The 15,656-nt window shown below is 45.6% G+C and overlaps 6 protein-coding genes across 6 annotated transcripts; all 6 read right to left on the minus strand.

Moving 5' to 3' along the window:
• Nucleotides 1–2,540: 2,540 nt before the first annotated feature.
• Nucleotides 2,541–3,985, minus strand: GLAREA_12452 (uncharacterized protein; the record flags this gene model as incomplete). The annotated part of the gene is made up of 2 exons (XM_008083234.1): nt 2,541–3,580; nt 3,652–3,985. The coding sequence occupies 2 exons, from the start codon at nt 3,983–3,985 to the stop codon at nt 2,541–2,543; spliced, it is 1,374 nt and encodes a 457-aa protein (XP_008081425.1).
• Nucleotides 3,986–5,965: 1,980 nt separating this feature from the next.
• GLAREA_12453 (uncharacterized protein) lies at nt 5,966–7,472 on the minus strand (the record flags this gene model as incomplete). The annotated part of the gene is made up of 4 exons (XM_008083235.1): nt 5,966–6,255; nt 6,311–6,726; nt 6,774–7,267; nt 7,320–7,472. The coding sequence occupies 4 exons, from the start codon at nt 7,470–7,472 to the stop codon at nt 5,966–5,968; spliced, it is 1,353 nt and encodes a 450-aa protein (XP_008081426.1).
• Nucleotides 7,473–9,191: 1,719 nt separating this feature from the next.
• Nucleotides 9,192–10,298, minus strand: GLAREA_12454 (uncharacterized protein; the record flags this gene model as incomplete). Its single annotated transcript, XM_008083236.1, has 1 exon — nt 9,192–10,298. One exon carries the CDS (start codon nt 10,296–10,298, stop codon nt 9,192–9,194), a length of 1,107 nt encoding a protein of 368 aa, XP_008081427.1.
• Nucleotides 10,299–10,799: 501 nt separating this feature from the next.
• On the minus strand, nt 10,800–11,918 carry GLAREA_12455 (uncharacterized protein; the record flags this gene model as incomplete). The annotated part of the gene is made up of 1 exon (XM_008083237.1): nt 10,800–11,918. One exon carries the CDS (start codon nt 11,916–11,918, stop codon nt 10,800–10,802), a length of 1,119 nt encoding a protein of 372 aa, XP_008081428.1.
• Nucleotides 11,919–12,379: 461 nt separating this feature from the next.
• Nucleotides 12,380–12,940, minus strand: GLAREA_12456 (uncharacterized protein; the record flags this gene model as incomplete). Its single annotated transcript, XM_008083238.1, has 1 exon — nt 12,380–12,940. The coding sequence occupies one exon, from the start codon at nt 12,938–12,940 to the stop codon at nt 12,380–12,382; it is 561 nt and encodes a 186-aa protein (XP_008081429.1).
• Nucleotides 12,941–14,329: 1,389 nt separating this feature from the next.
• Nucleotides 14,330–15,518, minus strand: GLAREA_12457 (t-snare protein; the record flags this gene model as incomplete). The annotated part of the gene is made up of 3 exons (XM_008083239.1): nt 14,330–14,835; nt 14,901–15,442; nt 15,496–15,518. The coding sequence occupies 3 exons, from the start codon at nt 15,516–15,518 to the stop codon at nt 14,330–14,332; spliced, it is 1,071 nt and encodes a 356-aa protein (XP_008081430.1).
• Between the last annotated feature and the right edge of the window lie 138 nt (nt 15,519–15,656).

Genomic DNA, 15,656 nt, shown 5'->3' on the forward strand with positions numbered 1-15,656 from the left:
CTCGTTCAAACTTTGAAGCGCTTTGGAAGAATCGTGCGAAGTGCCCACCAAATGGGGAACCAAGACTTTAAAGAAAGCTGAGAGTCGAGATTCCAACAAGGCTGAGCAGGGGTCGTGCACACCTTGTTACTTCTGAATGTAAGATTGCCTTATTCGGCGTGAGTTGCAAGGTTAATGAGCCTCCAACAATACTGTCTGACATGAATAAACCAATAGCGGGCTTTCTCGCCTGTCGGTACGAGTAACGTACTTTTTCGCACCGGTTGTTGTGGATCCAAATACAAGCCCTGCAAAATTTTCATAGGGCGCAGCGAGTGTTTTCATATCGCTAAGACTTGCTGTTGAAAAGAAGTCACTGATTGAGGAGCTTCATCAAACGTGGTCTTCCTGCGCAAACGCTTGTTGGACCGTTCTTCTGAGCACAATCCGAAGGGCTGCTGAAACCACCAAGTATCAAGACAGAAAAACAAATTTAGAAAAGGCCGCATGCAGCACAGCCAACTGAGCAAGCTTGCTCTGGGAGAATTTAGTGGCATTCCCATGTCAGGTAAAAGCAATACAGGTCAATGCATGAAAAAGGCTGGGCTGGACCAATCTCCAACGAAACATAACATTTTCTGCTGTGTAACGACTGGAGATTGTCACTATAAGCCACGAACAACAAGCTTTGCCAATATTTCGAAGCTTTCTCCGTTGACGAACACGACAGAGCTGACAGTCGCTGAAAGCCACTGCAAAACGTCAAATGAGACAATAATAGAAAGCCTTCTGACAATTTCTGCTCACCAGGACGCGGTTCTGGCCATTTCAACCACCAACAACGGCTTCAAGTGATCGACAACGGCCGGACCCCACTGCAACGGACTCCCTCTGTACCAACATGTTGGTGAAGATGTGGTCTTCATGCTGAGGTGCCAAGTATCAGTCTTCGGCTTTCTGCGCCATAGATTCAAACGAGGAGAGTATAGTGATAGGGTGCGGGTGTTGGACGCCTCCTTGGCGGCAGCGGGTTGTTCCTTCAGCTCGACCCAGCCCAGGCCGTGAGCCTGGGGCGAAGCGCAGCAATTTCACCAGTGAGGGCGTTCGGTTATGTTGATGTAAGATACACGAGTTCGGGGAACTGGATTGTTGAGAACAACAATCTGGAGTTGTCAAAGAAGAAGACAACGGGGGTTGTCGTTACGATCGGTGCTTACATGACCCCTGAATTGGACCCACTTCCGTTTGACATTAAAAAACGTGATATGTGCATGTATCGTCTCAACAGAAGCATTTTTCCTCTCGATGAAATCAATTTCAATTCAAGTCATGAGACTTGCGTAAAGTGTATTAGATTTCAAGTTTATAAAGTTGCACAAGAGGTCCTGGTGACTCAAACCGAACCGGCTTCGAGTGTAATCTGCTCCCCATTCCAGAATTAGCAAGTGCAATAGCATACTAATTGTGCATCGAGAAAAGTAGAGCGTTTCATTTTGTATTTGTATCGTTTCGAAACTTCTTTGTAAGCGGGGCAAATTATAATAACACATGTCTTTTTTTGGGTTACTGATAAAGCGGTTTCTTTTCAAGCGGCAGGAGCACTACCTGATGGCTAGCGAAGCAATACAGAATAGAATAATTCTGTCTCGTTCTTGGCCGATACTAGAATTTACTTTGTTCCGTTGTCCCTACGTTCTGATAGGTAGAAAGACAAGGACCTAATTCTTCCCAAATTCTTACAACACTCTAGAAGTTACTGCTCTGCTTATTATTTTAATTAGACCTTGAGTTTAATAGTTAGAAGTAAATGACATCCTCTCTTTAGTTGCCAAACCAAATCTTTCAGTGAACTTGTAGCGCTTTTTGAGAAATTTGCAAACCCAGCACCAGGACTTCCTCAAGCCGACAACCGGTAGGAATAAAATACGCGCACCACCCGAGCTACATAGCCCATAAGGAAGAAGACGAGCGCCGACTTCTTGGACGGCGGTACATAATGAGCGGTGATACTGGAGGAGGAAGTAGTGGCGATGGCTGTGGTGAAGGTGACGGGGGAGGGGTGGTGTTGAGTGAGGAATTACATACGAAGGAGCATAATGACATGTTATCTACCATTTTGTTTGTCTACGCGATTTAAGAGATACTGGATTACTAAACACTCTCTATGACAAGAAACGTTGCTTGGTCGATCGATCTCTCCATAACAACAAACCTGTTTATAATGGGGAATGAAACATCAAAACCAATAAATGAATTTGAACATTTTGATGTGTTCGGATGTGGCAAGTCAAAACGAAAGCAACGTCTACGAAAGATCTACGCCCGTGCATTATTGTCGGTGCGTGCTGGCAAGTTCTAATATGAATTGAGCTTCTCAAAGTGAGTGAGTGCCAGGAATCTTGCTATGCCAAAGAAAGAGGCAGACATGAGCATTGATTTTTGAGACCTTTTTTTGCATACACCGCGCGGTAAATATTTCTGATTGCCTTCATTAATAACACTAAACATAGTTACTATTGAATTCGTTACCATTGATTGAGTACCTTCTGCAAACATATAAGTCATCGCTCCCAATGAGAATCGGGCGTGCTCCAATCAAGCTTCCACAGCCACAACCAGTAACCAGGAGAATGCCCCCCAAGAAGAACCCCAAATGGTGTCATAACACCAAAGCTACCTCGCCTACGAACATGATGAAAGTCGACATGGCGAATCACAGAGATCATTCCAGTCAAGCTATCCACTTTCAACGTAAGACAATGTGTTTCGCGTCCGGCATGAAAGTAGTTGGATTGTAGGACATAGCTCCTTGGATCTACCCAGCCGCGAAGAGTGAAAGTTGCATGTCTCTCTACCCATCTATCTTCCAAGTTGCCGTTAGTATGTGGTGGTTGCTCATAATGCCTGTATTTCATTTCTGCATTCTCCCCACCAATACCGTCCCACGTATACAGGGGCCAACGTCTTTGCCGTGATAAATGAATCACAAGTTCATAGCCGATCCATTGAGAGCCCGTGAAGAATTCAGGGGCAGCCATCTTATTGATATGGCAAAGGCTAAAGTCTTTTAAGGCTTCGGCCTCAAATAAACTTGGTACGTTCATCAACATAGGAAATGAAATCCTCTCTATCAGAGGCGGGTTGGATGTTCCGTCGGGCTCCCAACTAAGGTCGTTTCGTTTCTCAGTCAGATAGGCCCATAGCTCGATAGCAATAAAGCCAATGGCTTTGTTGGCAAGTGTGTGAAGTATGACCGCAAGCTTGAGGTACTCAGCAGGTCTTGATTCTGGCGTAATGTCTTGAATTACCGTCCAGGGAGATGTCTCGAGAAATCTTTTGGCAGGAGCCCATAGATTACTAACTTGGCTCTGATCAAGAGAGATTCTTTTTAGTATCGCTGCTGTAAAGCAAAAGCTAGCGGCTTGTGTCTTATGCCACACATCAATAACAATAGAAGATTGAACGTCCACAGGGTAATATAGCATGATCCCTGGAGATACAGTAGGCATTCTACCCTCAAATAGTGGCATATCAGACGAGTAATGTGTTGGAAGAGACAGAATGTGGAGTTCGTTGAATTTGAGGGTAGAACACACTTCATCTAGCCACAATCAGAAAATATTTCTTCTGAGCATAGTACGGAATTAGCGACTGAACCCGAAACTTACTTACGATAATATATCATCGCTTGCGGCAACCAAAACAACAGTTTGTCTTCGTAGGTAACATTGCTTGTCTTAGCATCTGCGATAACAAAGTTCTTCCAAATCATCCCGCCAGAATCCCGCGATACAATCGGATGAGTGGCAAATCCAGAATTCAAGCGAATCTTTTCGCGCCAGACACCAGGCTGATTGCACGCCTCGTGTACCCTTCTGCAACAATGGATGAATTTCAGAGCTGATTGCGACGGAAGTGCTATTGCAATAAGTTGTAAAATCTCGGTCGGCAGGAAATTCAAAGTGTCAGGTGGTTGCCTGGCTTGGTTGGCCATTATATCCGTCATTTTTATCTGAGAATTACGACACAAATTGTGTAATCTAAGAGCGAAAGAAAGAATTGTTATTGTACTGGTAGATTTTCAAAAGTAGAAGCCGTGAAAATTGCAAAGTGTATATATGAACTTCGTGATGGAAGGGGATAAACATGCGAGCGTGCGTGAAGGCACCAACGCCAAGACCAACACGATTGACAGCACCTAGAGAATTCAGAAAATGTTGAAGGCATCGTATTGGCCACTCATATATAAAAAGGGCATACTTATTATCCAGAGACCAGTAATCTCATCCTGACAGTGTGCCACTCAGTTCCTGCAACCTCGAGCGAATAATCTTTAAATACCTCGCTGAGGACAAAATAAGTGTCAGTTACTTGCCCGCCAGTTTTTGGACTGAATAAGTCGACTTCGAATAAACTTAAGAATCTAATTTACTTGAAGTAATTGACAGAATTTGTTATATTGTTCTGACTTAACCCACTAAATAACGATAGTTAGTCAACTTGATCAAAAAAAAATCGCGTTTCGACTACCACTTATTTTGTCCACCGCGAGAATGCCTAAGATTTGTGTAAACATTTGACCCATCTAGCAATTAGACAGCTTTGCTCGTCTCGGCTCGTTACTTCACAGAGTGTCTCCCGAGTTCTACTATAGTGACTTGCCTCCGAATATCACCACCTGTTACAATGTGATTCCCTGATATACAACCTTCGTTGGCGAGGACCTATCATAACATCTCAAGGGATCATATGCTTTGCTTAATATTTTGATTCCGACCTGCCTCACTTCGTCTCGTGAAGAATAACATGTTCTGAATCATTTTACTCGCCAATAATGGAATTGACCAATTCTAGTACAAAACAGAATACTGTAGTTCTCGTTTCGAACGACTATATCCTATTTCGTCTCAATGGATAAGTATCGGACATAAATGCCATTTTTGGTAGAAGTCTAGATCACGACGAGAGGAATCCGCGGTAATAGAGCAATTGGAATTCTTCCCATCCTCACCGAGAATAAACATTCACAATTTCTCTCGCCCACGTAATGAATCAAAAGTGATTTAAAACTTACAACATTGGAAACAGACATCTTGAGGTGAACAACACCACCCACTCACCTACAAAAATCTCTTTCCCCCTTTCTTCCTTTCCCCCATTTCTCTAAACACCACACTCCGACCACCAGCACACTCTCAACAACCTCACAACCACAAATCTCAGCAACAACCAGCCCACCAACAAAATGTTCTTCTGCTTCGGACACAAATCCAAACCCTCGTCCTCATCCACAACACCCGCCGCAATCCGACCTATAGTAAGAACAAACACTGTCACTCCCACTTCAAACCCAACAACAAGCTCATCCACCAGAAGACCGCCCACCAGGAGAGGGCCATCCGCGGATTCCTCCACACTCCCGCCTACTTCCACACCCACAGACTCGAAACCTGAGGAGTTGCAAGGAGTAAATGAGGTAACACCGGTTCATTAAATAGTATTTATATGAGAGCTAAAGGTTTATAGTTCAACTCTGTTACTGGTGTAGCACAAGCTCATGGTACACGTCAGAACACAGGATGTCACCAAAGGTTCATAGGGGGTTAATCCGGTATAACCAACGGAGGTAATGGAGGTGGAGGTGGCGGCGAATGAATCACGTAGGAAGCGCGATCCCTTAGTCCGGCATGAGACGCGGAACTCAGGGTTACTTATTAGTGGTGACTAAAGTGTACTGCGGTGAGATTGCTAAAGTAACAGACTGCATCATATTGGAATAAAACAGCACTTCTCTGAATTTTGGCACCATTTTTATTTCGAATTTCTTTTGTTCTCCTGTGAAATCCGTTCCTTGTAACATAGACAGTATTTTGAGAACAACGTGTTCTCGGCGAACCTTTACAACAATCTCAAATTGAGGTTTGCTGAGGCCATTGCATCTGTGACCTCTCTCAGATCCGGCAAAATTCTTCCGACTATCTTATCATCATCTGATTCCTTGATACGCCTCGTGACCTCTTGGGCCGGCTTTCCTTGCCTCCTTGTTGATATTTCTAGGAAATTGTAGCTTTCGCAATATTTCGAACTCTGGCTGACTGATCAGGTTACCGCTGTTGGTCTTGAATACAGTGGTTTTGATATAATAAATACTTCCTTCCAAATTATGGGTGTCTGGTGATTTATTCGTTCCGTTCCGTTCATGAACTCTAACTTCATCCCCTTCACTGATCAATTGTAACGGTGGTTGTGGTTTTGATGCCAGTACTCCAGTCGATGCTGTTAAAACTGTCAGACGATGGCATCGGAGGGACGTCGTGCAATTTTAATTGACTTTCGCTTTTTTCTCTATAGCTTCGTCTGGCCAAGCTAAATCGTTGACGGAAATGATCTCGTTCGGGTTGAATTCCTTCCGCTGTGATTTCTGTAGTGACACCAACTCTGCTCAACCCGAGCATCTCCGCAAATTCAACACTGTAGTCCGCAGCATTAACACTGTTTTGACCCTTGAGATTGATAGAACTTTCGGTTGAAGGCCTATCGTCGTCATCCATTGAGTCGAATCGTTTTCTCGCGAAGAAGAATGAATTCTTGAAGAGTGGACGAAGTGTTGCAATGTTGGAAGCTGTCATGGCGATTGCGGGCTCGACCATCGACCATTTGACCAAGTTGATTCCCTCCCAAGACCAATCGTCTGTGATTGTCAGGCTCCGAATGTATACAATACGAACAATGGTGGCGGTGCTAGCGCTGGAAGATGGTTAACCTTGTTACATTGATACAATTGGGAAACTTACAAAAAGCCAAGTGACAAAATTAAGATGACAGAGAACTTCGTACGAGGATTCATCTGCATTCTCCATACAAAAAATACAGGTAGAATACCAAAAGCCCAATCGGTAACAGCAGACATGGCAGTATGCGTATATGTTACGTTCGAAAGAATAGGATGATGCAAACATTTGCCCACGCCTCCATCGAATTGGGTCCACAGATGATTGATCGGATCGCATTGAAATAGCAAGAAGAAAAAGTACATGGTACTTATTGCCATCACCACGGCCAAGGTGGTGTAGATGGTATATACTTGATATCGTTTACTCGAGAGCCGAAGGAGATAAACCCCGATCGAGAGTTTCGTGACGGCCGTACAAGTCACGTACAGAAGTTCGCATATGAATATGTACTTGAAGCCGGTTTGTTTACTGGCATCAGGAATATTGTACATATGCGCACCGAGTCCGAAAGAGATGGCGATGAGACAGAGAGCACATAGAAGTGTGAGGAGGATCTACGAAAGTCAGCGATCGTTAATTCTCCGACTTCGATTTTGGTCCGCGCACCATTGAGGCGATCATCAACCAGTCCTCCCGCCCGACGAACCTCAAGATCCTGGTCCGAACATAGAGTCGCAAAGAGAATGATATCCAAGTCAGAGACAGAGCCATCACGGCTATGCCAGTGACCTGTGCACCTCTCGTCACTCCGGTGTACATTTTCGAGACGAAATGTTGTGTTTATTGCAAAAGAGTGACAGTGGAAGAGAGGAGGCGAAAAATCGAGAAAGCAAAGGACTGGAAGCACCTAAGATTAAGAACTATCCCGCCGACAACCCGCCGTCCAAAGAGTGAACGGGATCATTGGGAAGATGATAACGCGGAGACGATGGGAAACGCCAAAAAGCCCACCACGACAGAGCAAGTCGAGCCTTCCTCAAAGAATATTAGACCAGGGTCTGGGCGTCAAACTTGAGACAACTCAGTCGAATAAACGTTACCAGATTGTCTTTCGCTCTTGGACCACGCAACTGTAATTAGAAGCAAATTCGCGTCCAACTGCAGTTGTAACCGTACCTACATGAACCGACGAGGTTATTCCTACTTGTTTGCATCAGTCGTTCGTGCTTTACTTACTCGATGTTCATGATTTCCCAGCTTCAACCCGGTAGACTCGCATCTTCACTGTCAGGATCTCCCATAGCAATCATATGCAGTCTCAATATGGAAGGATCGACGCTCTATTGTGAGCCAAGCGACAGATTCGCACTGGGCCATTGTGTTCATTGCCAATCAGCTTTCGTAGATGCTAGTGCTTAATCTATGGCTTCCCCATTGCATTCTTCGATTGGTCTTCGCGTGTTCGTGTTGGACAAAGAAAGTTGGGAAAGCAAAGAGCGGATCGACAGATCGACAATGTTATTGAGAACGGGAGCTAGACAAGCGAGATCAAGGGGCTTCCCAAATGGGGCGCAGAGTGACCAAGGACGAGATTACCGACAGGTTTGAACGACTAAGTGGAGATTTGATCACGATGGGATTGCTTTTTCCCCGAACGTCAACGAACCGTGCGTTCATCCCAATTACTTCGAAGTACTCCGTACCCATTCAGATAAACTCAAGGAACTCTTGTTCGTTCTCCTGTTCATGAAACAATTGCCATCATTTATTGTAAGGGTTTGCAACTGGATTACAAGTCCGAGCCAACAAAACACTAACCGCTTGTCGGCTCAGCCCTTTGACACATTAACCAGATCTGGATCTTAGGGCAAAGCTAACATATTTGGGCTTCCAGGAACCATTTTGTATGGTTGTCTGGCGGAGATTTCGGCGACCTCCCGCACGTGAAGCAATTGAAGCTGACGTGCAATACCGGGGGGCCGGTTGTCAATAAAGTTTATTTGGTATCATGGGATACGCGTAGACCTCTTTCGAGTCACACGAGACGAACATGCACGGCTGCGGACCATCACCAAAGGCTTCATATTTCTTGAAAAAGGTATAGCTATAGATGATCGTGGCCTTTGCGCGACCAGAGAATACCTCTCGGTCAAAGCGGCTGTGCGGCAGATGGACGGAACAGACTCATGCATTTTTGCACATTCACATTCACACTTACGCGGCATTGCTTATGGCGTCCCATGGAAGCAAAAATTTGAAGGAAAGAAAGAATTTGTATGGTTATCATGTCTATTATTTTCTAAGTTTGCAAAGTCCACACCTGCCATACGCGACGTTTTCGAAGAAATTTGCAAGAAGCGAGATCCTTATGGTAGATCACTGCACCACTCATCGCCATGGAATATCTTATTTCTATGCTTGTTCTACTGATGTTTGACTTCTCTATGTTTTCAAGACCCGAAATTCCAAGACCCCGGCAGGCTGCAGTCAATATCATGGTCAAGTGACAGCAGCAGCGGTTTTCACTGTTTCCAAAGTTTATCTTCTCCTGGCGGTGTTAAAAGGGACACCAGATTGATCTGTTCGCCATTCAACTGGCAACACGAAATCATGACCCATCGAGGCTGACTCTCCCCCAGACGAGCTACTCTCTTCCCTATTCGAATAATATGCCGGCACAGGAGGTACATCCTCACCCAAAAGAGCTCGACATTGACCGTACAAAAGATTCAAAGAACGCAAAATCGTACTTCCACTGGCCTGATACTCCCGCAAGAAAGCCCGAATCTCCTCATCCCGCTCCCTCCCAGATAAAAGCTCCAGAGCAAGGACAACAACGTGGACACTCTTCATAAAGACGTCCGCCGTTTCGCTCGTCAACATAGGCGCTGCACGATTCATTCTGCGGCGACCTCCTTTGCATTGTGGCATTGCTCTTTCATTGTGAGAGAGAATTAGCATTACATTTGCTCTCGCAGTATGAATAATGTCCAGGACTCGAGCTCGTCGCCGGAGTCGCTCCTGGATTTCCTCTTGAGATTCTTGCGGGCGTCTGTGGACTTCCTGTCCTTCCTGTCGAGCACGTCCGATCAGGCCATCGAATACTCGTGTTCGCCTCTCCGTTTCCTGTCGTTCTTGGATTATTGCATCGAGCACTTGTCTTCCTGTCTCCGGGCCCAGGCCATATTCCGCTCTTCTCGCCATCGCTCGTTTGAGTGGATCCTTTCGTTCTTTTCGTGCGATTTTTCTCTTTTGGCGAAGTTCACGGATGGCGTCAATCCCAGCGAGCAAGAATAGCTGGCATCTCGTCTCATACGCCTCTTGAATCAACACATGAGCTTCACTTATGAAATGTTGCTCCGAGGGCATGGGATGCTTGCAGGCGCGTTTGAGAACGTTAATAGCCTCTTCCACACGTTCTGTCATTTGGATAATCTCGGGGACGGTATAATGACGAGGCAAGCGCCCGTCGTCCCATGCATCGTTGTTCATATCATCGTATATTTGGTATGCGTCACACGTGGCCTCGTACAGATGATCCATTGACCGTTCAACTTTCCCAGGCCATCTACCGTCAATCATATGAGGGACCTCTGAAATGTGGTGGTAGGTCCAGGGCGCTGGTTTCATATCGCGTGACTCCATGGTGGATTGTAAAGGCTGGCTATTTGTGGTTTGAATTTTTTGAAGGTCAAGTCTTGGAGGAGAAAGTTGAGATGTCTGAAGCTGAGCGGCATGGCTTCTTGTATTCGTTTGTCGCACTGTTTTTAAGCGAGTGTTATTGTTCCAGGATTGTTCCAGTAATGAATAGGTGATTGTCCACCGATCGACTCACTGAATCAAGTGGCAAGTCGCGATTCACTTTATGTTCACGAAGGGATTCAATGGCTCAATATCACTTTCACATTACCGAGAGCTTATTATTGAGATTTCGTGATTGATAATTTTAAAGTGTTTGATATTCTGGCCAACGAAATCTTGTAACTGATTCTACAAAGAAAAATATGCAAGGTTTCTAACCGATTCTAGCGACACTTCATTTGTAATCTCTTTCCCAAAAAGGACATAGCTAAAGTTCAGGATAAGGAAGTAAAGTTAGATCTACGATAGCTTCAGTAATTGAAACTAAAGGAAAAAGAGTTGAAACTACGTCGATTCATCATCCGAATCATCCTCCTCCCCACCCATCAACACCCTATCAACCGCAACCCTCAGCGCCGCTAACCCCCTAGCAAAACTACCATAACTCCCAGCAGAATATTGCTCCACATACCTCCTCAACGCAGTTTCTCTATGTCGCGGCGAGAAAGTCTCAAGATATTCCGTGAGTCGTGCAGCAGAATTATCTATATCCCTCGCGGCAGTCATCGAAAACTGAGCTCTGAACTGAGGTGGTCTTCGCATTTGAATCTCCCATTGACGCTGGTAATACTCCAATCGTCTGAGAGCACGCTCACCTCGCGCTCTGATCTCACGACGTCGAAAGTAAGCGGCTCGTCGATTGTAGCGTTCGCGCACGTCAAGGATACGGGTTGCGTATTCCTCGATGTCGAGCTCGAGTTCGATGCAGATGTTAGTAACTCTGGTAAGAATCATATTTTGACGAATCTCATGGTATGTATCGAACAATCTGCGCCGTTCTTTGACGAGGTTGTCTACGCAGGCGAGACGCAGGAGAGTCGGTTGGACACGATAGCTGTCTATCTTCAGAGGACCGCAGAAGGCGTGGTAGGCCGTGCTCTCTGTGTAATTGAGAGTTTGGAGGAGCGTCTGTAGATCTCGTAAGTCGGCGACGTATCCGGCTTGGGATTCGTTGAAGATCCTGTCAAGACGACTTCCTGGGGGATTAGGGTGACCTTTTTCTTCTCGCCACTCTTCAATGAATGTTTCAATACGTGCCTGTCTGTTGATATGCTCTATCTTGTCTTTAATCCGGAGCATTTCGGCTCTCGTCTGCCGTGGCATCTGTCTCCGAAAATCAGCTCCCATTGCCCGTCTTAGACGTGGTCTGTTGCCATCGTCGAATGGGCATTTACGCTTCCTATTGACGACCGCGGAGGGATAGTGTCTAGCATACCACTCAGCGGCTTGGGCGAGGGCAACTAATTTTGCGGAATAGATTTCCATTTCATCTGTCATCTCAACTTCCATTGCATCTCCTTCCGAGGCGACGGAAGAATTTCCTGGGGAGCTAGATGGCGTGGCTGGCCAGTGTTCGTCGACCTCGCTAATGGAAATGCAGTTTCTGAGGGGGGAGGACCGCATGGGTCTGTTTTTAAACGAATACATGATTTTAGAACCCAGCTCAATAAGAATATTTAACATGAATTTAGAACCGAGCGTCTAAGTAGCGGGACTGAATTTTTTAAAAAGCTTTTCAACACGTTGTTGTCTTCCCCTGATTTTGTTTCGGCTCGCATTCTTTGTTGTATGTTTTGCGGGTTGAAAGAAAGGGGCACGAACATCTCTTTCATGTATAGAATTTTAAACCAAGACAGTAACAGATAAAACTCATAAGTGGCTTCTCTTATTAGATATCACAATGTTTGAACAAGAAATTTGCAAGTCTCAATCCCTCCCTGTCTTGGTGTGCAGGTTCAAAAGTTCTTATCAGTGTATCTAAATTTGGTATTCATGTTGTCGTCTTTACAAGGTAGTCGTTCGTAACGAGCTCCATGCAAAGATGGTAGGTATATCGACATGCTCACTGGGTCATCGAGCATCAATCAAACATTCCCAGCCTCCCTCCACATCATCTCTTCCATCTCATTCTCAGGTCCTCTCCACATCGTCTCTCCCACCTCCACCTCCCTCTTCTCCTCTCCCATGGGTCCCCACTCAATCGGCAATACTGCCCCCGCAACCTCATCCTCAACTTCTCCCTCCTCCAGCTCAAACCCCTCTTCAACCTCATGCCCCGTCTCCACCAAATAAAAAATCTCAAACCACTCCTCCACCTCGCCCCCAAGTTTCCCAAGCAACTCCAACAAAACCCTCAACGCAACCCCAAAGCCATCCTGCGGAAACTCCCACTGCAGATACGCCCTCAAAGCCTCGTGTCTCTCCCCTTCGCTCAATGATTCGAGATACGCAATCACAAGCCACGCCTGCGCATCGCAGCGCTCCGCGTCTTCAGGCGCAATGGGATGCGTGATGCCGAGCGCGCGGTGGTGGTGCAGGGACTCCGCGGCGGCGAGAAGGGAGAACATGGAGGTTTGGGCTTCGAGGGCTGTGGGGGTGGTGTCGAAGATTAGGGAGGTGGGGATTGTTGAGTTGGAATATGACATTTTGAGTGAGCGTCTTTGTGAGGGTTAGAATTGGTGGAGGAGTGAGTGGGTCTGGGGAGGGAAAGGATTTATTGGGTTTAGGGGTGGTTGTTTTGATTAATGATGGTGTTGTTTAGAGAGTGAGGATTGAGTCAGGGGTATTACTGTTCTTTCAGTTTTTCGCCACTTTGAGAACTAGGGGCATGAGACTAGATGTGATTGCTACTGATTTATGAATGTTTAAGCCAAGGTAGTTTCTTGAGGTATAGTTATTGTATAGTGGTGATATGCTTGCTTTCAATTGTTAGTCTCGCTTAAGTTTATACCATCCCCTATTCACACCATAATCACTTGCACATCTGGAATCCCACGCCTGATCAACAGACCGGCCAATAACTCATGTCCTATCTATATCAGAAGATCACAGGTTTAGTCAGACGCTGCACCAAGTAAGCTCAATGAAAAGCATGCTAGAATGGCTTTCCTCACCACTTGTCTTCACTCTGGTTTCCCCTCCATCCAGTGACCCATCTCCCCAGAGACATCATCCAGCGGATCAGCATGTTCCGCGGCATTATCCTCTACTTCTTCCTACATCTGTCTTGTCCTGAAATCACTTTCAGTCTTTCCATTATTTGTTCCATGTCAAAATTGAACCATTCTAGCGACAAGACCTGGGTGGGTTTCAGGCCCAATGGTGGATGAGTCCGACATGTGATTGACTTACGTATTCGTGACTATAAGAATGTTCCGGTATTGTATCTGTAGAGCCTTTGATTCTTGACGATTCTTTTTTGAGCTGTCTCACTGCCTTTTTGCACTATGCTCGTTAATCACAAAACATCGCATTATCAATCAGGATTACTCACAGAATATCAAGATGACTGAAAAAGGTATTGCTATCATGTTAAGACACGGGAACACACTATCTGTCGTATATATAAGAGCAAGATGTCCCGAATGACTGTGAAATGAATGTTCGCCTTCAGCCCAGTCATAATAGCCCAATCACAGCCCGGATTGGTAGTTTGTTCTTACCATTCGTCTCTTGTGTCACATCAACTGCTAAGCGAGCTGTCAGTTCGAGGTACAAGAGCTGTGTGGCTTGGAAGGATAGAATGGCAAGTTTGTTTTATTGTCGTACTCCACTTCTCCTGATTATTCCTCTAGCTGAACGACTCGTTGAGACAAATATAAACTGGGCGAGACGGAGTGCCCCTTTTCCAGTCGAGTCGGAGGTATTTGCAGGTGTGTAAGGCTTCTTGATGCGCAAGGCAATTCGCTTGGGTTGAAGTTTCCGAATACCAATCTAAGACCATGAGAAGAAAACTCCGCAGCACACTGCCATATCACCAACACAACATGTGCTATGCGAATCTTGGACTGTTTTCCTGGTAAAAAGATATTAATTCATGGTGGTGGTACATGCGGCTCATCTACTTCTACAGGTGGAGGCGGTGGTTGTTCGCTCTTCCTTGGCTTAACAACCAAGAGTATAATCATGCCCACGATTAACAAAATCAATAAAAATATAATCCTCCGTTTCGTGCCCTTTTTCTGGTATCCCGAAGCAACCTTTAACTCCTTATCCGCAGCCTTCACATCCGTAGCCATTCGTTCTACGTTGTAATCTATTCGATCTAACATCGTTCCTTGGTCGATGATCATGCTTTGCAACTCCTTGAATATGTCTGCCAATTCAATGATACCCTGGGCGATGTCCATGATTTCTCGTTCGCGTTGCATGATGGCGGCGTCGTTCGAGGTCAATTGTTTCTGAGCGGTCATTTGAAGGGCCGATTCCGAGTACGACTTGTCGGCGTCGGATTCCATTAGTGATGGATCGTTGTAATTGTTGTACAAGGGCGTTGATGCACGATCAATTGGTGGATTCATTCCACTAAGGCCACGAAGCTCTAATGGACGTCAGTATACTGCAAATATCGCAGATGGAACTTGCGCGCCAAAAGAAAATACTAACTCTTTAGATAAGCACTTTGCTTCTTCCTAAATCCAGCGCTGGCCTCTTGTACTCTCCCCGCTAAAGATATCTGAATGTTCCTAGCCATTGTCTCTTCTCCCTTGCTGATGCCCCCAGAATTTTGAGCTTCTCGTACTAGCATTTCGACCCTCTGTATTGCTTTCTGACAATCGTGAAATCCTTTTGTGATATCCTGGGTCAGGTATTCTATCTCCGACTCCTCTCTTCTCTTCGCTTCCTCGTCATCAAATCCGGGTAGTACATGTTTCTGGTGCAGCTTTTCCAGCTTGCTACTCTTGCTTGCGATATCTGTCAGATATTCTGTAACTTCATCACTGATATCGGCCCACCGCGGCGGTAGTAGATCCATCTCTATCACGGCGTCTCCATCATCCTCGAATGCGCCCGCGGACATAAGTCCTTGCCGCTCCGAAGAGCCCCCTCCAATGAAACTGTCATTGTATCCATTTCCAGACGCTGAAGCCGTATACTTCGGTTTCTTCGCAGGGTGGTGTGCGTAGGACTGCCGGTATGATATGTAACTATTGCAATTAGCAAGGAGATTGAGAGCTATTGCGTAGGTACCCAAACGTACAGATTGGTGCGATCGCGCCACATGGCGGATGCAGATCAGGCTGGTTCCTCCTATTGCAAGTGAAGTAGTTACATGAGTTTTGAGTATCACCTCTTCCAATCATGAAATAATCGACTGTTTGTTAATGGGTACTTTGTAAATAGCATGTTGTTGTCCAGTTG

The sequence above is a fragment of the Glarea lozoyensis genome, assembly GCF_000409485.1.
Source record: "Glarea lozoyensis ATCC 20868 chromosome Unknown GLAREA18, whole genome shotgun sequence".
NCBI classification, from domain to species: domain Eukaryota; kingdom Fungi; phylum Ascomycota; class Leotiomycetes; order Helotiales; family Helotiaceae; genus Glarea; species Glarea lozoyensis.